Source organism: Amblyomma maculatum, chromosome 2, assembly GCF_055883805.1.
Source record: "Amblyomma maculatum isolate TAMU_Amacu chromosome 2, ASM5588380v1, whole genome shotgun sequence".
Lineage (NCBI taxonomy): Eukaryota > Metazoa > Arthropoda > Arachnida > Ixodida > Ixodidae > Amblyomma > Amblyomma maculatum.
The window spans coordinates 145,589,902-145,614,513 of NC_139345.1; the positions used below are offsets into that span (position 1 = coordinate 145,589,902).

At 42.5% G+C, this 24,612-nt stretch overlaps 1 protein-coding gene across 1 annotated transcript in view; it reads right to left on the bottom strand.

The window, feature by feature from the left end:
- Positions 1–24,612, bottom strand: part of LOC146200123 (glutathione synthetase-like) — a 132,763-nt gene that overhangs the window by 58,706 nt on the left and 49,445 nt on the right. The window contains exons 3-4 of the mRNA XM_084592875.1: positions 13,633–13,708; positions 2,295–2,446 (exon numbers count right to left, since the gene is read on the bottom strand). Of these exons, the coding sequence (XP_084449001.1) occupies positions 2,295–2,446; positions 13,633–13,708 (228 nt within the window). The remainder of the gene's footprint in view (positions 1–2,294; positions 2,447–13,632; positions 13,709–24,612) is intronic.

Genomic DNA, 24,612 nt, shown 5'->3' on the forward strand with positions numbered 1-24,612 from the left:
GAGATTTGACATTTCGGCAGCGGGTGTGCTTCAGATTTTGTGTGCTGCCTCCCACAGGATAAGAGGTGCTTATGTGGAGAGTGCTCCCGCCAGGTTGTTTGAGTCTTGAAACTTCACATTTTTACAGGAGAGACATATTATCTCGAGGCAATAGTGATATCAGATATTGGCCTTATGCCCGTGACTTGTGGTGTATGGTAAAAACATAAGTTGCTCTTGAGGTGGATAGTGGGGCCAAGATGAGAGACTCACACGTAACTACACCGCTAGGCACTTCGCAGTACTTGGAGCAGGATGAAAAAGAAAAGTCAGAAAAGAAGGGAACAAAATGTAGCGCACCAAGACAAGGACAGAGAAAGAAGACATAGCGCTGTGCGTCGGTCTTCTTTCTCTGTCCTTGTCTTGGTGCGCAAGATTTAGTTTCCTTCGATCATGTACCAACAAGCCCAAGTACCTACCCTTCTGAAAAGAAGACCGCAAAAGTACGAGCCACGTAATACTGTGAGATAATCACGAATGAATAATGTTGCCTAATACCATTTTCAATCTGGGAAGCATGAGCTGGTTTCATGCTTTTAGTCTTTAGCTTATTTCATGCATAGTGCATTAGGTGCTCTATTTTCAGTTATTCTAGCGCTGGAAAGCTATTACATAGATTTTCATGAAAAAAAGCTTAGAAGTACGAAACATTCTGACGTATATTAATTATGACATTTAAACTAGGATGAATTTCTGATAATACGAATAAAGTTCGTGGTCCCTTCATGTTCGCGTGAAAGGAATTTACCTTTAGGTTTATAATTATTGAAAACCGGTGGGACTATCGAAGCACATTTAAAATTCAAGCGTTTTATTCTGCTTAGTAGTTTTCGCTCAATGTCACCGAACTGCTGACGTGCAGATTCTCAGCTAGTGTGCACATTTTCAAGCATTGTTCTACAGTTTTTTGGGTTTCCCGAAAACAGAAATCCAAGCATGCTTCGACGCCGGCCTTTCCTTTGCTTACTTATTTCTGACTAATCACTGTTCGTGGCAGGTTATTTTACTCTACAACCTGCTCCTACTAATTCAATCACGTAACTTTCTGACAGGCCTCTCCGCCCTTTTTCGCCTACTCGTGAAATTCTTTTTAGCAGATGCCTTATTTTCTTTCTAAAGAAAGAAGAAGAAGCTGAAGCACAAGGTCGGTTACGCGGGATGACTCAGATTCTTTGTGTATTTTGAGGAACATTGTAGTACAGAATTCTAACAAGAAAGAGAAAAAAATGCTTTACAGGTGATCATAGCAGAAAAAAAGAACAGGCGGAAACGGATGCAAGTCAAAACAGGGTTCCTCATTACGTTTCAATACCGTTCAGGCTCGCAACGGATACAAGGACCACGAAGCATTCCCTTGGGCACAAAACAGGGGCTCCACGTGAACAAAATACAAGGTTAACAACTCCGTCACTGCCGCGTGCCCCATGAACGGAAGATAGTCCCACTCTGGTCAGGTCGGCAAAGATTGTTAAAAAATGTGCTGCCATGTTTCTTTGAATAAGCTGAAGAAAAAAAAAATGTCGAGGAACTTTAGCAACTAAAGTAGTGAAAGGCGAAAGCCTGAGTGCGGCAATCTAATATGCAACTGGCACTAATTATATGTTATTTTTTAGTTGTTCATAACTAGTCATCAGGCAGACAAAAATAATTAATACATTACCTAATTAATGAACCCTCAGAAATTAATTATTCCGATATTAATTAGACAATGATTAGTAATTTGAAATTGCTTGATATATGGCCATATAAGGCAAGCATTTGCGCACACTGTGGTGGTGCTGCGTGATTGGTTGACACCTCTATGACGTCATCCCGCCTCGTTCAATCAAAGCCGTCGCAAAAGCGGGACACATTTTGTCCACGACAACATGAGCCATTAAAGGCTTTCGCCTTAATAAAAAGAAAACGCATTTTTAAATGTTCATATTCGTTTCACAGCTTGGGCAGGATGCGCAATGCGAAGGGCAGATACTATTAGACTGTATTCTAAGAGGATGTTAAAATTGATCCTGAAAGAGGGCAAGCATTGCGAAGGACACCAGATGATCGACTGTGTGACAGTGATGGGATTTTGGAAGACTGTGCGACATGGTGGCCACAAGTGCCAGAGTATCTGGTTGATATGGAGAGGTATTTGCCTTGAAGTAGATGCAGTCGAGCTGCTGCTGCTGCTGCTGCTGCTGCTAATGATTTGCTTCAAGCCCACCAAAATGTGGCGCATCGGTTGCAAGAACGTGGGGCAACAGCATGCTTACTTGTGCTGTCGGTGGAGTATGGGCAAGAGGCCAGCAATAGCTGATGCAATAGTGTTGACCTCCACTTGCTTGGGAACTGCTTTCCTTGGGTCACTTCCCGCTTCTTTCAGGTCTAACAGGTAGTCGCTCCGCAGGAGACCCAAGCTGAGTGGCTGTATTCAGAAAATTTGTATTTCTTGACAGCAATAGCACTGAAAGTTTTGTGAGGGTCCTTGACTAAGATAAACGATATCAACGTTGCCAATGCGGTAGAAGCTTCAGTCTAACTATGCCTCCTGCTGGGCAAAGCTCCCACCCATAGCTGTTCAGTTAACTCGGTCCTGTACAATCTGCTGTCCCTTTTCACCGCAAGCATCATAGCGTTATCTGCTGACCTGGTTTTCTCCTGACCCGTGACGCACTTGCCTTCTTTTGACATCGAGCCCGCTATCCTGAATGACGACCAGTTTTATCTTGTTTTCGCATTACTTGCTGAGCCCGAGTCTGGTTTATGTTGAGTGGAACTAGGATTGCATAAATAAGTGCCTTTGCCCGGTCCCTCTATGCATTTTCTGCATCAATGTTACACTGAATATTCGTTTAAATAGTTCTCTGCGTTGTCCTAAATTTATGTTGAACTCTTTATGTTAGCCTGAAGAGATTAAGAGTTGGAAGAAAAGTTGTCTGGTCAGGGTGAATCACAATAAGTTTTCCTATTTTGTGTTTTTGGTCGGCGTTTTCAATGTCACGTTTTTGTTAGCCTTCATTTTTCCGCCCCATAAGGGATTACCAGTAGTGCACAGCTGTTATGTACTTTTCTCTTAAGTGATACTGGTAAGCTACCATACATGTTCTAAGAGTATCTGCGAAATGCGCTCTGTCCCATCTAGTTATGTCATGTTATGGTGGGGACCTGCAGGTCTCCACCTGCCTTACCTTTCCTTACTACTTCCAACGCTGCACTACCTATATTGTATACTTGAACCTCTATAAGCACTATTATGTGACTCACATTTTCTGCATGTACTTTGTGCATACTCCCCAAAGAAATGCCCAAGCTATACGCCTCAGTAGTACAGGAAGGATCGAAGGCCGCAAAACAGAATGTACCACATATACGAAATGAAAAAGACAATTTTGGGTAAGAGACCCTTGATCTAAGATCACCAGCAAGAACAATTAAGTGATCTACGTATTAGGGATGTGCGAATATTCGAAATCTTGAATGCAAATCAAATGTTTCTTTCTCGATTCGAAAAAAAAAACGATTTATACAGAGTTTTTCAGATATTCAGTAATTGCCTAATACACCAGTAATTCTTGAATATTCGAACACTTTAGAATATTCTAAAGCCTTCACATATAGCAAAGGCGTTATTTTGGCGTAAAAAGAACATGTTGCAAATCTCAAATTATTTGAAAGAAAAGAGCCATCGTGCGTTTGTTAATTTATTGCAAAATACCGCAAGCTTTATGGTCCAAGCACGATGGGCATACATGGTAACAATCACACAGACACACAAGAAGAAATACGACACACAGCACAATTTGGCGATGATAATAATAATAATAATAATAATAATAATAATAATAATAATAATAATAATAATAATAATAATAATAATAATAATAATAATAATAATAATAATAATAATAATAATAATAATAATAATAATCTATCAATGAATCAACCTCTATTTAATGTGCGCAGGAACAACCATGTGGTCATTGTGCTGCAGCAAAAGCAAGAAAAAAAAATGCACACGCAAGTTTTACATACACAGATAGAACACAAAAGGAACAAATTACTCATGAAATGAAATTGACAGTAACGGAGAGAATAAAATCAGTGAGTAGCTTGTCGTGTAGACAATAATAATAATAATAATAATAAAATTGCGACATTTGACAGCCTAACAAACCTAAAAGGGTCCATTAATACAAAACACAGCACAATTCGGCGTGAACAATGGAAACAAAAATAGAATATTATTAATAATAGATAAATAAGAAAATGGTCTTTCAGTGCCTTTCTAAAATTACTGCTTTGAAAAAAAAATCTCTAGCATCAAATTCCAACCGGAGATGATCCGCTGGAAAAACTCTTCTTAAATGAATTTGTTCGGGCAAAGATAGGTTGCAGAGTGCATTCTCTAGCGTGCCGTATTCGTGTGGCAGTGGAAGGTTGGACAAATTTTTGGTATTAGAATATTTACTTCCTGTAACAGAATCTTTCGAAGGAAGAAAAATTCAGTTTATTTTGCGGCAGACTTAAAGCAGTGAGCTGTTACTGTCGTTTATTAGTTAGCTGTGCGGGAGAATCAGATCTGCTGTACTTGTGGAAAATAAACATGACTACTTCCTTTGAATCACGCATTTCAAGAGCGGTTGTGTTCTCTTTCGCATGCGGATACCAAATGATAGAGGCGTACTCAAGCTTAGTCCGGATAAATGCATTATATGCCAAAAGCCTAAAACTAGAGGCGGCGCGGTTAAGTTTTCGTTTTAGGAAGTACTGTGTTCAGAATGCTGAAGAACAAATTTGTGCGATATGCGGTGACAAGGTAAATTGATTGTTGTCAAACTTAGTACTTATGGCTTGCTACTTTTTAAATATCGGAGCCTTGTAGAGAACAAGTGAATGAGGAAAATTGTTTTATCCTCGATACGCTTAGAAGTTTTCTTGATATTAAGATTCATGCTACATTCCACACACCATTGCTCAATAGCTGTCATAGAGGTTTGGAGAATACTATGATAAGAAGTAGCGTGGCGTGACATGGTCCATAGGGTCACGAAGAGTCGGACACGACTGAACGCCTGAACTGAACTGATGATAAGAAGTTACCCTTATCTGCTTAAGCAATATGCAATCGTCTGGAAATAATCATATGGATACAGAATTTGGAATATCAGGCCAATAATTAATATACTGTTACGCCAATTACGCTGCGCCCGCGGCGTTGTGCATGTGAAAGAGAAGGACGAGGTGGATGCTTGAGGACTGGTTCTGGGAGAAGCCCTACTGTGACTGCTCCTGGTTTTCATGCATTCGCCGCATACTTTGTAAAATAATACACCCATCAATCGTAACAACTTGGAGGAGGTGCTGGGTGGTCCTGGACCGTGCCGAACATCGACGGAGCAGACGCTTGGCTAGGCTTTCGCCTGACCTAACAGGCCATGGGAAGCCACGACAGAGAATGCCACTCTTCGCGCTCAACTGGAGCTGCTTCCAACTCAGGCCGCGAGCATCAAATACTGGTCAGTTCCTGGCTGGTCGCATCACCGTGAGCCTAGATAATTTTCTGCTTTGGCCGATGAGGACAAAGAGGAGGGGTTCACACACTACAAACGTGTCAGAAAATACAATCGCTGGAACTCGGCTATAAAACTTGCGAACGTGGTCTTCTTTCTGGCCGGCACAGCTCTGCTCTGGTTCGAGAATCACGAAGACAACCTCTATACATGGGAGAACTTTTTGGAAGAGCAAACAAACTGTTTTGGAGACTCCACATTAAAAAAGACGCAAGGCGGAACAGACCCTTTCCCAACAAGCACAGCTGCTTGGAGAAACCTGCACGACATACATCGAAGAAGTCCTGAAGTTCTGCCGCATCGTGAGTAGATGCATGTTCGAGGGAGATAAGGTTGGCCATCTCATAAAGGGGTTCGCCGATTTTATTTATAATTTCCAAATCTAAAAAGAACCCCTAGCCAGTACTTTGGACGTTATCCAGTACTGCCGCAGATTTGAAGCTCTACAAATGGGGCGTATTGTACCGAAATCTGGACGCCTCTCCAACGTCCCAAGAGTGGCCAGCGTTGACTACAGTACCCATGAAGATCTCGCCTCTCGGGTCTGCAGAGTTGTGAGTGAAGAGCTGGTAAAACACCTGCAAAGCGGCGACACGCGACCTGTATACTCGGAATGCGCAGTTCGGCGACAGCAGGCTGACCATCCAGCCTCGTGGGCGTGGCAACCAGAACTTCCACGCTACTACTACGGTAATGAGCATGTTTGCACCTGTGAGCACCTGGGTTTCTCCAAATTCGCAAGTGCGTCATGCAGCTCCCACCGTCTATCAGCCACTGTCGAATTTCTCCGGCTCCACCACCTACGCTTCTCGTGAGTCGCTCGTTTGTTACAACTGCGGCAACCGCTGGCACATCGCGCGGTTTTGGCAGCGCCGGCGACAGCAGGCCTCACGTTCTTGGACCCGCCCTTGGACAGATTTTCGGGACAACGACAACATTGAATGGAGTCAAGCTCGCCAATTGCCTCAGCCAGGCGGCTTTCGAAGTGACTTTCCCGCATCTGACAGCATCTTGACACCACTACCAAGGCCGACAACAGTCCCCGTCACCACGTCGACGCTCGCCTACGCCATTGCCGCGAAACTATCAGGATCAGCCGATTGAGGTCAGGTCGCGTAACTCATCTTCGCCGATTTCTCTGCCTGCTGTGATATTGCAGAACAAAATGCATGCTACTGTAAATGCTGTAAATACGTTTGCTTTAGTCGATACTGGTGCCACAATTTCCGTAATGAATCTAGGTTTTAATACCGCCTTGGACCAACAGTAATATTTGCTTGGGATCGAAGTGCCTAGCTTTCGCGGCGTTGGGGGAGAACATTTACGTCCTGTGGGTCTCTGCTGTGTGTCAGTGTATTGCTGGGAAAACGTGTCTAGTTGAATTTGCAGTGTTAGCACAAGCCGCACATGCTATTCTCGGCATTGATTTTCTGTGCGATTTTGAAGCAAGAGTCGATTGCGCAGTAGGCGAAGTTTATCTGGGCCGCAGTATTCTGTCTGCTTTTGTAGAGGAGACACCTAACCATAGTGACGGCGCATTTTATGTCTCCAACGATACAGTGTTCCCTTCTATGGCTGCAATGTTTGTACCGGACACAGCCCTGCATAGCTAGCAGGCACCCACTCTGTGTTTGCTGCAACTCACGTGAATAATGCCGCGAAGAAACGTTTACTAGTGCCCCGTGCCGTCGTCGAGGTCGTAGATGGTTCTGTCCACTTGTGGACTATAAACAATCTGTTAGAACCCGTTTATTTGCCATCCTGTCTCCAGTTGGCTACATTTGATGGCTACGAGGTTCTTAATATTCGGTCTTTATCTCCTCATTCGCACCAGCGTGTGTATTCTGGCTACAGCGCGAATATAACCCGGATGGCAAACAAATCTCTTTCGTCATCCGATCAGCAAGAGTTATGTGTTTGACTTTGCTATAGAAGCCGAGATTTCGGTTCCGCCACATTATGTATGTCGCATAAGATCAACAATGGGAATGCTATCCCGATCAGACAGAAGCGCTACCGAGTATCGATCTAGCCGAGCGCAGAGCAATTAACTAACAGGTCTAGGGCATGTTGAAGAAAGATGTTATAAGCAAGTCTTCCAGTCCCTGGGCAGTCCCTGTAATCTTGGCGAAGAAGGACAACTCGCGGATATTTTGTGTTGACTATCGTGGGTTAAACGCAGTTATAAAGAACGTTTACCCTCTTCACGTATCGACGATACCTTAGATTGCCTTCATTCCGCTTCCTATTTCTTGTCAGTAGATCTGCGCTGTGGCTATTGACAGATCTTGATGCATTCATCGGACAGAGAAAAGGCAGCCTTTTGTTACATCTGACGGACATTAATAATTTAACGTTATGCCCTTTGGACTGCGCAATGCATCAGCGACGTTACAACAATTTATGGAATCAATTCTGTGCTGCTTAAAATGGGAGATATGCATGTGCTACCTAGATGACGTCAACTATGGAAGGACATTTCTGGGGTATAATCAGTGGCTTAATCTTGTGCTGTACTTTATTCGAAACAAACGCCGGACTAATTTTGAACTCCAAAAATTGTCACTTCGGTGAACGGCAGACCATGGTGCTTGGAATTTTAGTGAATCAGGAAGGTATTCGGCCCGACCCCCAGACGACGGCTGCTGTGCGAGATTTTGCAAAACCTCAAAACGTAAATCATTTAAGAAGCTTTCTGGGGCTACGTTGATATTTCCGCCGTTTCATTCAAGGATTCGTCCAATTTGCTCATCCGCACACTCCCCCCCCCCTCCCTGCAAAAAAACAAACATAAAAAACACCGCTCCATTAGTTTGGTCCACGGAATGCGAATCATCGTTCCGACAGCTGACGTTTCGGCTCACATCTGGCCCTGTTTTATGTTGTTTCGATCCGGCTGCTACCACCAAGGTTCACACCGATGCGAGTGGCGTCGGCGCGGTTCTCGTCCAGCTTCAGAATGGCGCCCAACATGTTATCGTATACACAAGCCGCACACTAACGAAAGCAGAACGCAACCACACAGCAACAGAAATGGTATGTCTCGCCGTCATCTTCGCTGTTACAAAGTTCCGCCCCTATTTGTACGGCTACCGCTTTAACGCAATTACTGACCATCACTCCCTGTGTTGGCTTGTTGGCCTACGCGACCCCTCCGGTCGACTAGCTCACTGGATATTACGTCTACGGGTTTATGACTTTTCTGTGTCTTATGAGAGTGGTCGCCGTCACGTCGACGCTGAATGTTTGTCGAGATTTCCTTTTCCATGCACTGCAGTCGGTGAAGATTATCTAGACGACTGCCTGCCGGCTGTGACCGAAGCATTATCAGACCACATAGAGTTCCTACACGAGAAATGTAGAAATGTCAAGACTTGTTCGATAAGGCGCGCAAGTCTGTATCTACATCATTTGTTATTCAAGCTGGTCTACACTTAAAAAGAACAACTCACCAGATGGTGCTCGTCTGCTACTTGTCGTCCCGGCGTCTCTTCGCAGTGCCGTCCTACATGCGATGCATGACGACTTCAAATGAGGTCATCTTGGTTTTGACGGAACTCTAACTAGGGTCCGACGACGGGTTTATTGGCCAAGGCTGTACATGACAGCGAAGCGTTATGTAGCAAGTTGTGTCCCTTGCCAACATCTGAAGCAAAGCACCACACCACCGGCCGGCCTTCTTCAAGCTGTCAAGCCCTCTAAATAGCCTTTCGAGAAAATTGGCACTGATCTGATTGGTCCTTTCACCAAGTTGTCTGAGAGCCATCGCTGATTTATTGTAAGTATTGACTACTGGACATAGTGTGTAGAGACGTCTGCACTTGTTTCTGCCAAAGCAGTCGACGTGGCGAACTTTTTATTCCATCAAATCGTTCTTCGCCACGGCGCGCCCCGCATGATCATCAGTGGTAGTTCACTGCAGATATCGTGGAAAAACTTTAGCGGCTCTGCGGCTTCAGATACTGTCATTCCATTCCCTACCGCCCTCAGTAAAACGGTCTCACCGAGCATTTAAACCGGACTCTCATTAACATGACGTAGATGTACGTAGCATCAGATTATAAGAACTCGGACGCCGTCTTGTCATTTGTAACTCACGCTTATAACACAGCTAAGCATGAAGCGAACGGATATTCTTCTTTTTTCCTTCTTTACGAGCGCTTACCATGTATAAGAAAGAGTAAGGGACCCAATACGCTTCTCTGTGGTACACCGGAAGTGACACCCAGTGATTCGGAAACGGCATCATTCACCTCAACAAACTGACTCCTCTTTTTTGAGTTTACATCTATCCATAGAATACTGTATTGTGGAAGACCTATTAGCTCTAATTTATAAATAAGTTGATTGTTTGGGATTGTATCGAAGTCCTTGGCAAAGACAATTAAGAACAATATGCCCATTCGACCGGAATTGTCAAGTGCATAGAACAAGTCAGGAACAGTTGACACCAATTGAGAAACTGTTGAAATTCCTTTTCGGAATCCATGTTGAAATGGTGTAACTGAGAAAAGCTCTAACGATACCGCCAGAATGTGTTCTGGAATTTTGCAACAACTTCTAATTATTGATATAGGCAGGTAAATAGATAAAATTTATCGATCACTTGATTTGAGAATATGCACTACACGGGTTATTTTCCGGTCAAAAGATAACTCGCTTGAATGGAAGGAAACTACAAACATTTGGGCTAAGTACTCAGCTAACTGTGAAGCATAGCGTCTTAAATAAATGTTTGAAATGCCATCCACTCCGCAGTCTTTCGTTGTACCAAGCAGATATGTAGCAATGATAACACGCTTTCTGTTTAGATGGAAGGAATATTACAAAGATCTGTACATATTTTGGCTTAGTAAGGATAGGTTTCGGTATGCAAGCACTTTGAAAGTAATGATTAAAGATATCTGCAATTTTCTGGCTATCAAGTAACATGGCTCCATCAGTTTCCGCTCTCAATTCCCTTCTCTTACTTAGATGCCTGCTAAATAAAATTGAAGCTTGACAAGCTTGTTGCAGATTTGAATTTGTGCGCGCCCTCAGCGGACTAAAGAATTACGTAGTTTCCGCAGCCTATCCTCCTCATACTTTCGTCAATTCATTCGCAATTTTGGTACCATTGCTGCACCACTACACCAGCTTCTTACCGACCGCACAGCTTTCATTCGGTCAGAAGAATGTAAGGAAGCTTTTCGAACCCCCAAGAACGCTCTCAAGACTCTGTCCTCGCTCACTTCGATGACAATGCTGCCTCCATTCTCCACATCGATGGCAATGCTGCCTTGGCATCGGCGCCGTCCTTCTGCAGTGTTATAGTGTTTGTCGCGAGAAGGTAATTGCGTTTGCCAATCGCACTTTGACACCAGCGGAACGCAACTACACCATCACTGAGCAGCAGTGCCTTGTCGTCGTTTGGGCAGTTCAGAAATTCCACCCCTATACATCTACGGCCGCTATTTCAGGGTCGTTACCAATGACCCCACTCTGCGTTGGCTATCTACACTAAAAAATGTGACTGTACGCCTGGGCCGTTGGATTCTGCGTCTCAAGGAGTACACCTTCGATGTAACCTACATCTCTTGTCGTAAACATCAAGATGCCGATGCTCTTTCCCGTTGTCTAATGGCACAGCGTCTGAGGTCGTGACCTTCTTTTTGCAAGCCCTCGTATTGCGCCATCGCGCCCCTAAATTTTTTCGCAGTGACCCTGGTCGGTGTTTCTATCAGCGATTGTGGCTGATGCTCTTGAAGCCTCTACCATGCACACTTCACAACATCACCTCCAGCTATCACCCGTAAACAAATGGGTTGACTGAGCGCTTCCACCGCATGCTTTTTGAAATGCTGTCTATATGTACGTCAACCAGGATCACCGAAATTGGGACGTAGTTTTTCCTTTTGTTACAATGTTACAATCGCCTACAACACGGCTGTAAAGCGGACCACAGGTTACACCCCGTTTTTCCTTGTTTACGGCCGTTCTCTCGCTAAATTTCTTGATGCTTCTGTTCTTTCTACACCTGCCAGCTCGTCATCGTCTCTTCCTGACCAGTTCATTTCCCGTGTGGCCGGATGTCGCCGGCTTGCTCGCCTCAACACTGAAGCCAATCAGGAAAACCGCAAATGTCGCTACGGTGCGACTCACCGCTAAGTTTCGTTGCGTCCCAGTAACGACGTATTACTTTGGACACCATTTACGCACCCCTGGCTATTTTGATAAGTTCCAGAGCCGTTTCACCTGTCCGTACGCCGTTCTCGGACAAACCTCCCCTGTCAACTATCGCGTCTTCCTTGTTTGTCATCCTCCGGATAGTCGTTACCGCGGAACTGAAGTTGTACACGTTTTACGCATGAAGCCTTTTATTCAGCGCAATACTGCGGAATACATGCCGCCAGGCTGGCCGCTTCAACTATCGCGGGGTGAATAGTGTGAACGCTGTGAGCGCTTCATCTTTCACACGGGTGCACGTGCTGCTTCATCTTCATCCTTCTCTCTGGAAAAGTCCCGTCGTCATCGCTCAGCGTGATTCGCTTAGGTGTGCGATCCGAGCTTCTGGTCTCTAATAAACTTGTCCACCAAGCCCGGCCTTATAATATCAACACTTTCATTACTAATTACAGAAGTTTCAGATAGTCAATTAAGGCCGTGTCGTCTGCTTGATTGAAGTCTCGAATACGTATAAGTGGTATACTCTCAGAAAACCGTTAATAGTTAAGAGACCAACAAAACGATAGGAAGTCATGATCTGGCATGTCGCGTTTAACACTCAAAAAGCATTAGAAAAAATTTTACTTACAAAAGCAAATCAAGTAGAGCACTTTCACAGGTGTTTTCACTAATCATTTGATCAAAATTCAAAGCTAATATGATATCTAAGATAACATTGAAATTACATTGTCCCTAACCCAAACATGTCCACTCCACGCTGGGTGAGTTGAAATCACCATTTAATATGCTATTGCATTGATGCTTTCCCAACAGGTGATCATAAAGTTTATGTAAGAACAAATTTGCAGGGTCGGGTGAGCGATAACCTGAACAAAGTAAGGATACACCCCAAAAAGATACATTCAAAATAAGCTCTCGTGATCAGGTATTTGGTCTCAAACAGTAACAGCAACAGAAGACTTCACTATAAAGGCTAACCTTCCATCACGAGAACAGCGGTCACTCCTGTATACTTTGTAATCAATAGTAGCAATTTTATGGCTAGAAATGCCATCATGTAACTATGTGTCTGTAAGTATGACTACAATAGGGTAATACGAAAGAAGCATGACATTCAAGGCTATCAAATGCTTCTCGCGTTGAGCGAGAGCATGCGTATTTGAAGCTGCTGAGTTTATGACCGCTCTTTGTCTGATTCAAAGGTCTCCCTAGTCGGCACTCGCATATTACACAAGTCAACTCAAACATAAAAGTCTTTATCAACACGTAACCGACGAAGACGTGCTAGTTGGTGGTTGACTATGGAAGGCATATTCTTTGTAACGATAAATTTATAAAGGCATTGCGATATGCTCGTAACACATCAAAGAATCTGCCCCAAGCAAACACGAAAGCCGAGCCAGATTTCTCCGAGTGCTGTAAAAAGGTGTGTACAAGGATATGCGCATGCCATTTGCCTTTAAGTGCGAAATGATCTACAACTTGGCTATATGTAAGCGATGATTCTTGTGAAGAAGACTCGAGTAGTTGCATCTACAATCATCCCGACATAAGAAAATTTGTGCAGACCAAAGGGAAATTTGGATTTACACAAATATGGATAGTGAACAATAGTAGTGGGGGAGTAGAAAAATTGTAACTTGCCCTTTCAGTGTGAGTCACAAAACACAGGTTATAAAAATGCTCCTCTTGTGAAACGGTTCATATCTACACTCGACACGAATACACTCGCTTGAAAATAAAGGTAGCATCAACTTCAACAAGGCTGTAGCCCAGATATAGTAGTGGCATAGGCTTAGCAAGTCAAATAGTCTCTAAACCACAGTCCTAATGTATTAAAAAAAAGAAAATTCCCTGCTAAGGTGTGTACACTCACCTGAGGAAATCCAGCCTCACGGACTCTCTCATAGATATTGAAAATGGATGCCGTGAACTTATCCGTCTCGATGGTGCTAAGGAATGATGCGGGGGGGGGGGGGGGGTTGTATGAAGAGGTAAGTACACGAAAATAAATTAAAGCCCTATGATCGAGCAAGAATAGAATTGTTTATTCGGAACTGGCCTCCAACATGTTCAATATTAATAAGAAAAACCCAATAACCCTTGTGGCAGGTACTCTGAAAGCAACTTTGAGCAACGTCTATAGGTAGCGGCTGCAAAATGAGCACCAGCACTGTCATTTTGTAACACAATATTGATACAGAAGCCAGAGTTCAGGTAAATAATAAAAAATTGGAGGCTTATCAAGGTTAAGCCCAGTGGATGCGAAGCATGTTAAGCAGCTGCCTCAGTGTGGATGGGGCTAAGTAACGGAGACGTGGTTTTAGGTTAATCGTCGTACTTTATTCTTTGCAGCCCGACAAACACACTCTTATGGTCCGTAAATGCATGACTCTTGGTTTGCACGTCACTTACGCATACACGCCCGGCGCAAAGACGCTGGCGCGGTTGCGGGCACAGAGACTGACACAACAGCGGGCGCGCGTCGCTTCATCCCTGGCGTGACGTCACATATCACGTGATGCTGCGATGGTGGCGCCGCCGCCGCGTCGCACGCGACGGCGCGAACCGAAGCGTGGAGGCCTCCGCCGGGCGACGTCCGACGGCGCGTTATGAGGCCCCATCTGCAGCCGGTGTGACGTCATCACGTGACGTCACATAATGTGATCCCACTTCAAGGGAAATGGTGGCCACCACCGGGAGGCGATCGACGGCGCGATATGAGGCCCCATCTGCAGCCGGTGTGGCGTGACGTCACGTGACCCCACTTCAGGGTCAATGGTGGCCACCGCCGGGCGTCGCGCGAAGGCCCGAAACCTACGTTAATATGCTTCGCATAATATTGTTACGTGGTGGCATGACAAGCAATGAAACACGGCGACACAACAGAAACAGAACGACGTGATGACATAATGCTTTAATGGCCAGCGGGCCTGGCGCGAGCGCTCCGCCCCGCGCCACTGCCCGCTTCGTCATCATCGTAACACTACCCGAGGCCACCGAGGGATCGTCCCGATCGATTGCTAGAAATCCATTGCATGAAGTGACGATGAACACAGACACAGGATTAGGACATGAAACGCTGGACACCACAATGAATGCAAAGATGGGATGAATGCTTGCTCCGTAGCATCAGGTCCAATCGTCACTGTTTGGCCAAGGCCAAGGTTCATGGACACACCGAACGGCTTGGGCGGGGGTGCTGTATTCGCTCTAGTAGTCGTGAAGTCGCTTCGTCGTGGGGTCGGTCGGGTCGGCTTTGGGCTCTTGCTGATCGTCGTGTGTTGTGGTTAGGGCTGGGGACGGGGCTGGGGAGAGCGGCTGGTCGGGTCTGAACACAAAAGGCTAAGGCAGAGCTGGGCGGCGATCTCCACGGGCTCTCGGCCGAAGGTCCCAGCATACGGTTGGCTTCGACGGTGCTAGGCGAGGATGGGGTTGCCCCGCACCTCCAACCAAATGTTACGTGGTGGCATGACAAGCAATGGAACACGGCGACACAACAGAAACAGAACGAAGTGATGACATGATGATGAAATATGCTTTAATGGCCAGCAGGCCTGGCGCGAGCGCTCCGGCCCGAGCCACTGCCCGCTTCGTCATCTTAGTAACAATATTATTTATTAGTAATATAATAATTATTGATTTGAACGTAAGGTAGTGGCTGAAAAATAAGCATCAGCACTGTCATTTTGTAACACAATATTGATAGAGAAGCCAGAGTTCAGTTAATTAATAATATTATTTATTAGTAATATAATAATTATTGATTTGAACGTAAGCTTAGTTCGTATATTTGGCCTAGCCCTGCCGTCTGCTAATAATCCTCGCCAGCTCTGTTGGTACAGCAATTACTCTAGAAAACCACCGGTCCTTTTTCATTTCTTGGACCACAAAGTATCCCGCCGCAACAATTGAGTTGCTGCGAAAGCTGCATAGATTTCTTGATACATTACAGAGGTTGAAGTTAAATAGCTGCTATTTATTATTCCTTCATTTATGAACTTCGCACATGCAGACCTTGCTGCAATACAGAAAAATGGTTAAATGGACTCAACAACTTAGATCAGAATATAGACTGATACACTCAAGCTAAGTCACTCAACATAGGACACCTTTGTAGTCACTGAATTATAATCAATTTCTTTCACCTCTTTGCAGCCAGGCTTTAGAAAAAAAAGCGACAATGATCTAGATAAAACAGTCATAGAAAAAATAAGTTAAGTTATAAATTCAACTTGCAATCACGAAGTCCTCGTTCAAGCAACTGAGTCAGTGAAAACAATCCTATAGTTGTTACGAAGGCATCATAGAGCTAACATAATATATATCAAACTACCGTACAAAGTTTTCCATATTTGGAGCCGGTGTTACAATGAACTGCTACTATGCTACCGCTCATGTGGAGAACGAAATCAAACGGCAATAAACTCGCTAATAAACAGATTAAGTTCCCCATAACCTGTAGATGATCCTGTCTGAAGAGATGGAATGCCAGCAAGGGGCATATCAGGGGTTAAAAACCAATTATTTCTATGCCTCACGTGACCTCGCACTTCTTACACATCACAGCCATTGATCTGTAGGTGAAGTTAAACCAGCATTAAGAACAAAAAACATTAATTTTATTTCCTAGTCATATATGCATACTATGGTGTTGGTGATCTAAGTAATCCGCGCTCGGTCGCACGCACGCACACACATGTTTGTGTGTGTGTATATATATATATATATATATATATATACATATATATATATATATATATATATATATATATATATATATATATATATATATACATATATATATATATATATATATATATATATATATATATATATATATATATATATATATATATATATATATATATATATATATATATATATATATATATATATATCTACATATATATTATGTACGCCGGTGGCGTACATGGCATTGCGTATGACCTCTTGACATATTTATGCCATCGCAAGCAGTTTGTTTCACTGAGTAAGCATTCTTCGGAATTGAAACGCAAAAAAGAGGTGTACCACAAGGAAGTGTCTTGGGACCACTGTTGTTCTCCCCATATGTGAAAGATTTGCAAGATATTATATCTGATCTTCATGCAACTCTCGTATGCTACGCTGATGACACAACACTTCTTATTACCGGCTATAAAACAGAGAACATCGAAAAAACCCCTAATAAGATTTTAAAACTGGTTTTAGACTGGATGGATCAGAACTCGCTATTAGTGAACTCCGCAAAGACAAAAGCGGTACTATTCCGGCCGAACAACAAAACTGTTGCCTTGTTCAAAATAGTTTATGATGAAATTTCTCTTGACATTGTTGAATGCATAAAAACACTTGGGATTCACTTCTCCTGCAGTCTAAGTTGCGACTCCCATATCAATGAACAACACAAAAAATTGTAAAGGATTATTGGTCTTCTTAATAAAAGTAGATATATTGTTACGCCCTTAGCGCCACGACCGAGATGTTTTAGCCGGCTGAATACGACAGCTACACCGGCCAGCGGGAAGCAACATAGGGGACACAAGACAAAGGTCGAGTGGGCGCGCACTCTTCCTTCTTCCCTTCTCCGTGCTCTGCATGGGACCAAGTCCGTAATAATATAGTGCCAGAACGACTAAAACTGCTGATTTATATTTCTTTAATTCTGTCCAAAATAAATTACGGACTGTTGGATTGGGGGACAAGCCCAAAGCAAATATCAACACGTTACTCATTCTGCAGAAAAAGGCATTTGGATCATTGCAAATGTACCCTTCCACTCTCCCTCTGGAGAGTTGTTTGACTGTTTTAAAGCAGTTAGAATGGATAATTTGTATAAACATAGTTTAGCAGACTAGTATCACATGGCCACTAAAGGAAATAGTCCGGCCCTTCTTTGCTGATCTCTCTAAACTCTGGCCAAACACATTGCTATATAGTACCCGCCAGTCCGAGCACTGGCATGTTCCTACACCCCGAAATAAGTATTCCCTGTAGTCCTTGACATATACGATTCCCTCAATGATAATAATTTTATTCACCGAAAAATTAACACCACGTGCATGTCAAATAAAGGCCTTCGAAATGTTTTTATTTCATTAAGATTATATTCAAGTGTTTCTCTGCTGTCTCTCGTGCTTGACTGTTGATTTGGTGTTCGTGTATTATTTTATGTGTTTTCCGACTCTCGACGCTTTCTTTCTTTATCATGTCCGTGTATAACAACCGTGTAGTTGGCTTTGTTAACCGTGCAGTGTATGCAAAGTAGAATGTGTATAATATTGTGAACAAGGCATCAAAATCGGAAAAAATTTGAAACAGCATAAAAGGGGCAACCTTGATTGAGTTAAAAAAAAAACATCTTCTAACTATATCGGAAAAAAGATTAGGTATTTACATCGGTTTCTCCAAGGTACTTGATTTCATTAATAATTCTATCCTTCTCAACAACTTAGAAAATTATGGTGTGCGTGGAACAGCCCATATGCTTTTTAAATATTATCTTTCTTTTAGAACGCAATTTGTAGATGCCAACAATTCCACTTCCGCAATGGAGCCGGTTATTGCGAGTGTACCGTAAGGAAGCAATTTAGGGCCACTTTTACTTTTGATCCAAATAAATGACATTCTATATTGCACAGGTAATTCTTCCGTTATTTCGAATGCAGATGATACCACGGTCTTTATTACTGGCAGTTTGTACAAAGATGTTGAAAGTAAGGCTAACAAAATACTAGCTGATTTAAAGGTCTGGGCTTAGGTAAATCGTTTGAAAATAAACCCCATTAAAACGAAGGTCGTTCTGTACATGGCTAGAGGTAAAGTGTTGACAGAACAGATGAGTATGTTTCTTGGCTCCCAATCGTTAGAGATGGTGGACACTCTAAAATAGTCTTGGTGTATATTTTTCAAAGCAACGCCCCTGGAAGGAACACATTGACTATCTCCAATCGAAGTTGTATTCTGCCATCGGTGCCATTACTCGTGTGCGGCGCATTCTCCCTGCCAAAGTGAAAATCATTATTTAGAATGCTTTAGGGTTATCGCTCATGAAGTACTTCATAATGGTGCGGGGCATAACTGGTGGGACACATTTGCGCAGGTACATTTGCTGCAGAAAAGAGTCGTGCGTTATATTGCTGATATTCATTACACTTTCTGCACGAAACCTCTTTTTCCAAAATATCATATTTTTCCTGTATTTTTCTTGTACAAATATAGGTTGATGATACGTTATAAAGACTTTGTTAAATTTAACAGGGATTATGCAATTCGTCTTTCAATATTACAAGTGAACGCAAGCGATCGTCAAACCAGATAGAAAAAAATGTGGCTCGTGCCCACACGTAGAACATCTTATGATGAACAATCTTTACCTTACAGACTACCCTAGCTGCTAAACTTATTGCACCGGCAGGAGTTTGATCCCACCTGTCACCAAAAGGATATCATCAAATGGTTTTGCCAACTTGATTTTTTGCAGGACAAAAATATGGATTCCATTTTCTTCGCGTTCTTGTCGACAGCTTCTATTTTATTATTAATTAGTTTCGTTTCTTGGTATTCCTTGTGTTTGCCACTTGCAGTGTTTATTGTTCCATGCTCTTTGCTACTTGTCTATAGTGCTTGTAAATCTGATGTATGACTGGCCGTCATCTTGCTGTTTGCTGACTTGTAAGGGGTCGGGACCTCGTCAAGCTCTCCGAGCTTTTTAGTCCTGTACTCCTCCTTTTCAAAGGGCAAAGACGTGATTGATTGATATTAAAATCCTTCTAAGGAATTCTCAATGCCTCAAAAATATTACGGAGTAACAAACTGTTGTATATAATGTTTATAGTTATAAAATTAAATGTAGAACGTAACGCTTGTTCTGAAAATTGACAATATTCAGCCTTTCATTCCGGCTTGGCTCAATAAAATGTTTCCCTGAAACGTTTTGTATATATTATCCGGGCATTGTTCATTATGTCTGGAAAAAAATTTAATCCCTAGAGCTGGCTGTTCCTTCTCAATATTATGTTTACATCGACCAAAATTCAAGAATATTAAAAAATGGGCAAATTTAATTTGAATTTCGAAAACCGACCCTGACCTTGATATTCATCTAAATCAGTTAGGAACAATCTTAAGTACTTTAAAATAACAGGCACTAAAACGTATTGGACTATGTAAACTAATATATATATATATATATATATACTTTAAAATAACAGGCACTAAAACGTATTGGACTATGTAAACTAATATATATATATATATATATATATATATATATATATATATATATATATATATATATATATATATATATATATATATATATATATATATATATATATATATATATATATATATATATACCGGTAAGCTGTCTAAGGAGACGAAAGATTTGATTAAGAAACGCCAGAGTATGAAAGCTTCCAATCCAACAGACCAGATCGAATTGGCCGAGATATCAAAGCTAATCAATAAGCGCAAGGTGGCCGATATTAGGAAGTATAACATGGAGAAAATTGAGCATGCTGTAAAGAACGGGGGAAGCCTTAAAGCGGTAAAGAAGAAATTGGGCATAGGCAAAAACCAGATGTATGCGATAAGGGACAAGGCGGGCAACGTCATCACTAATATGGAAAAGATAGTCAAAGTAGCCGAGGAGTTCTATACAGATCTCTACAGTAGCCAAAGTAGTCAGGACCGTAATGAGATTGGCGGTAGGGAAAAACAGTCAGACGTTCCACCAGTGACGAAGGACGAGGTCAAGAAAGCACTAGAAACTATGAAAAGGGGGAAATCAGCTGGAGAGGATCAGATAACTACAGATTTGCTGAAGGACGGGTGGGATATCGTGCTAGAAAACCTGGCCACCCTGTATACGCAGTGCCTGGTGTCATCGACGGTACCGGAACCATGGAAGAATGCAAACATCCTCATTCACAAGAAAGGGGACTCTAAGGACCTTAAAAATTACAGACCAATCAGCTTACTGTCTGTTACGTATAAGGTATTTACTAAGGTAATCGCTAATAGAATCAGGACAACCTTAGACTGCAATCAAGCAAAGGATCAAGCAGGGTTTCGGAAACGGTACTCTACTATCGATCATATCCATACCATCAATCAGGTGATAGAAAAATGCTCGGAATATAACCAGCCCTTATACATAGCATTCATTGATTACGAAAAAGCATTTGACTCAGTTGAAACCTCGGTGGTGATGCAGGCATTGCGAAATCAGGGGGTAGACGAGCCATACGTGAAAGTGCTGGAAGATATATATAGCGCCTCCACACAAACCATAGTTCTGCATAAAGAAAGTAACAAAATTCCCATACAGAGAGGTGTTAGGCAAGGAGACACAATCTCCCCAGTACTATTCACAGCTTGTTTAGAGGAAGTATTCAGAGACTTGGAATGGGAGCAGTTAGGGATAAGGGTAGATGGAGAATACCTCTGTAATCTGCAATTTGCTGATGACATTGCCTTGCTAAGCAACTCGGGGGATGAACTGCAAATAATGATTGATGACCTAGACAGGAAAAGTAGAAAGGTAGGCTTGAAAATCAATATGCAGAAGACTAAGGTAATGTTCAACAGCCTCGGGAAGGAACAGCAGTTTACATTAGGTAGCGAAATACTGGAAGTAGTAGGCGAATATGTCTACTTAGGACAGGTAGTAACCGCAGACCCGGACCACGAAAAGGAAATAACAAGAAGAATACGATTGGGATAGAGCGCATTTGGCAAGCACTCGCAGATTATGACTAGCAGCTTACCGGTATCGCTCAAGAGTAAAGTATACAACAGTTGCATCTTACCTGTACTCACCTATGGGGCTGAAACGTGGAGGCTAACCAAGAGAGTTCTACTTAAGTTGAGGACAACCCAGAGGGCTATGGAACGAAAAATGGTAGGGGTAACATTAAGAGATAGAAAGCGTGCAGAGTGGGTCAGAGAAATAACTCAAGTTACCGACATTCTAGGAGAAATTAAGAAGAAGAATTGGACATGGGCAGGACATGTAGTGCGAAGAGAGGATAACCGATGGTCGCTGAGTGTAACAAACTGGATTCCAAGGGAAGGAAAGCGTAGCAGGGGGAGGCAGAAAGTTAGGTGGGCGGATGAGATTAAGAAGTTCGCAGGGGTCAAGTGGATGCAGCTAGCACAGAACCGGGTTAAGTGGAGAAATATGGGAGATGCCTTCGCCCTGCAGTGGGTATAATCAAGCTGATGATGATATATATATATATATATATATATATATATATATATATATATATATATATATATATATATATATATACATATGAAGGAAAGAAGCCAACAGTCGGCGAGGCCAAGGAAAGCGTTAGGGATGGTACTTTGTCTTTTTTTTAATGTTTACTTGGATAATCACAGAAATGAGTAATGTAATCTATTTAGGGGAAAGATAATTAAACACAAAGTAGAAGAAAAAACAACGTGCCGATGGTGGAAACCGAACCCACGACCTCCGAATAACGCGTCCGGTGCTCTTCCAACTGAGCTACATCGGCCGCTGTCCCCCCTGCTACTTTCTTGGGTATTTATGTTGTCTGTATACGAACCTTGAGAGTGTTCACCAGCGCCACCCTCAGCCATAGCGGCGGACGTGGAACGTCCTTTGTTACCGCCAGCGTCACGTAGAACGTGATCAAGAGCGAGGGCGAAAGCTGTGCTAGAACCTTCTTACGCTACCTATGGCCTCAAGACTGCCAGAATCGAGACCCCCGTAAGCTACAAGCAGATCAATTAAGGGGAAATGAGGGTGCTCGTTATAATACATGAAGGAAAGAAGCCAACAGTCGGCGAGGCCAAGGAAAGCGTTAGGGATGGTACTTTGTCTTTTTTTTAATGTTTACTTGGATAATCACAGAAATGAGTAATGTAATCTATTTAGGGGAAAGATAATTAAACACAAAGATAATTAAACAACGATATATATATATATATATATATATATATATATATATATATATATATATATATATATATATATTGCCACCTAGCGTTGCCAGGTGGCGCATGACTGAGTGAAGGACGACGAAGTGTCGCTTGTGGGTTTTGCGCCTGTGCTGGTCACCGCTGTTGTATCGGAGCTAACCCCTTGATATTCTTGACTCCAAATGGTGACAGCTGGAGTAGACTATATACTGTCACGTACAAGGTGATTGAGGATATCAAGAATATCAAGGGGTTAGCTTCGAGCAATAAACTTCGAGCAGCGCAGATGCCTTGAGCAAGCAGGAGTGAATGGTTCGCTTCCGTTACAGCATCGCCGGCACGGAAATCGTCACAATATATATATATATATATATATATGTTTATATGCTTTCGTGTGTGTGTGTTCCCCTAGCTGATATGTGCCAAAAGCCAAAACTGTTTCGTTGTCAGGGTTTAACGGATTCAGGCTATGAAAGAAGCTGTAGTGGAGAGCTGCGGAAAGTTCGATCGCCTGAGGTTATTTAACGTGGAGTGACGTCACACAGTACACATGAACGTGCTTTCCGTTTCTATTGAAAAGCGGCAGCCGGGACCGGGATTGGATCCCGCATACATGGGGTCAGTAGTCGAGAGCACTAACCACTGAGCCACCACGGTGTGTATGTCAGAACTTGACCAAATAAAAAACCTCCAAATATTTTGTGATATGAATTGACGACACTGTCCGAAAACGCACATTTGTCTTTCTACTGATGAAAATATTTTTTCAACTCGTTTGAGCCAATCTAAAATGCAAAACTGTAGGCAAAAGTAGCACCTGTTACATGTGATAAAGCTGCAGGTGTTTGGCACCGTCTCTAAAGATACATTTCGCGTCCCATATGGTTGCTTGTTCATGAAAACGTGCAAATCTTATGTGGTTTTCGGGACGACGGGGCTGATCTGCAGAGACAAATGTTGGCGTTTTCTGAATACAAAGAGTATTTAAAACAAAGTATAAGCAACGCAAATCTTCCACATGAAAGGTTGAGGCTTTTGAACCTGTCTCAGCTGCCACGAATATTTTGCGCAGTAAACCGATATAGTTATTGCTAAAGAAAAATGTCCTGCATGAAGAATGCTAGGCATATATGCCCTTAAGTTTTAGAAACAAACACTAAGTTGCTGGAAGGTGGTTCCATAGGAAATTCAAAGCAACTAGAGACGATCAATAACACTCGGCTTCAAACTGTATTTGTATGCCAAAACAATGAATGTCTAGCTCAAACACATTCTTAAATTACCCACTGTATTTTTTTAAGGTCAACATTATTAGAAATAAATTACGAAATAAAAATCAACGTGTGCTGGAAAGCAAAGAAATTCAAAATATTTTCTTGGTAATAATATTCTGACGAAATGATGAAAACTCGTGAGTGTATCCATACGTACTGCTTTTCCGAGAGCTAGTATAAAATTTGACAGTAGAAAGGAGCTTTCAGGAGACTAGTATGATGAAATTAACGGCAAGTCAGGCATTATAGCACCCACTATTTTAAGCGACAGCTTTCCTTGGTACGGAAACGAAGCCTACAGGAGCGCCGAGTCCGTGAGTTTGTCTTTCCGACAAAAAAGCAGCCTGATGGGATGTTTTCTTGCAGCATGTTCCCTTCCATACTGGTCAATTTGGCACTATATATTGAAGGTTAATGCATCGAGATACACCTAAAAGATTCCTTGTAATTGAGAAAATTGCTTTTCCGTGGTATGGAACTTCAAATGTTATTTAAACAAAAGCCTTAAATTATGAATATGGATGATATAACGTTTTAGGCAAAGGTTCATAGCTAGGAGCAGTGACTGCATTCCACTGGATAAGAAGGGGCGGTGCTTCATCTCCATTGCTCCCCTCAAG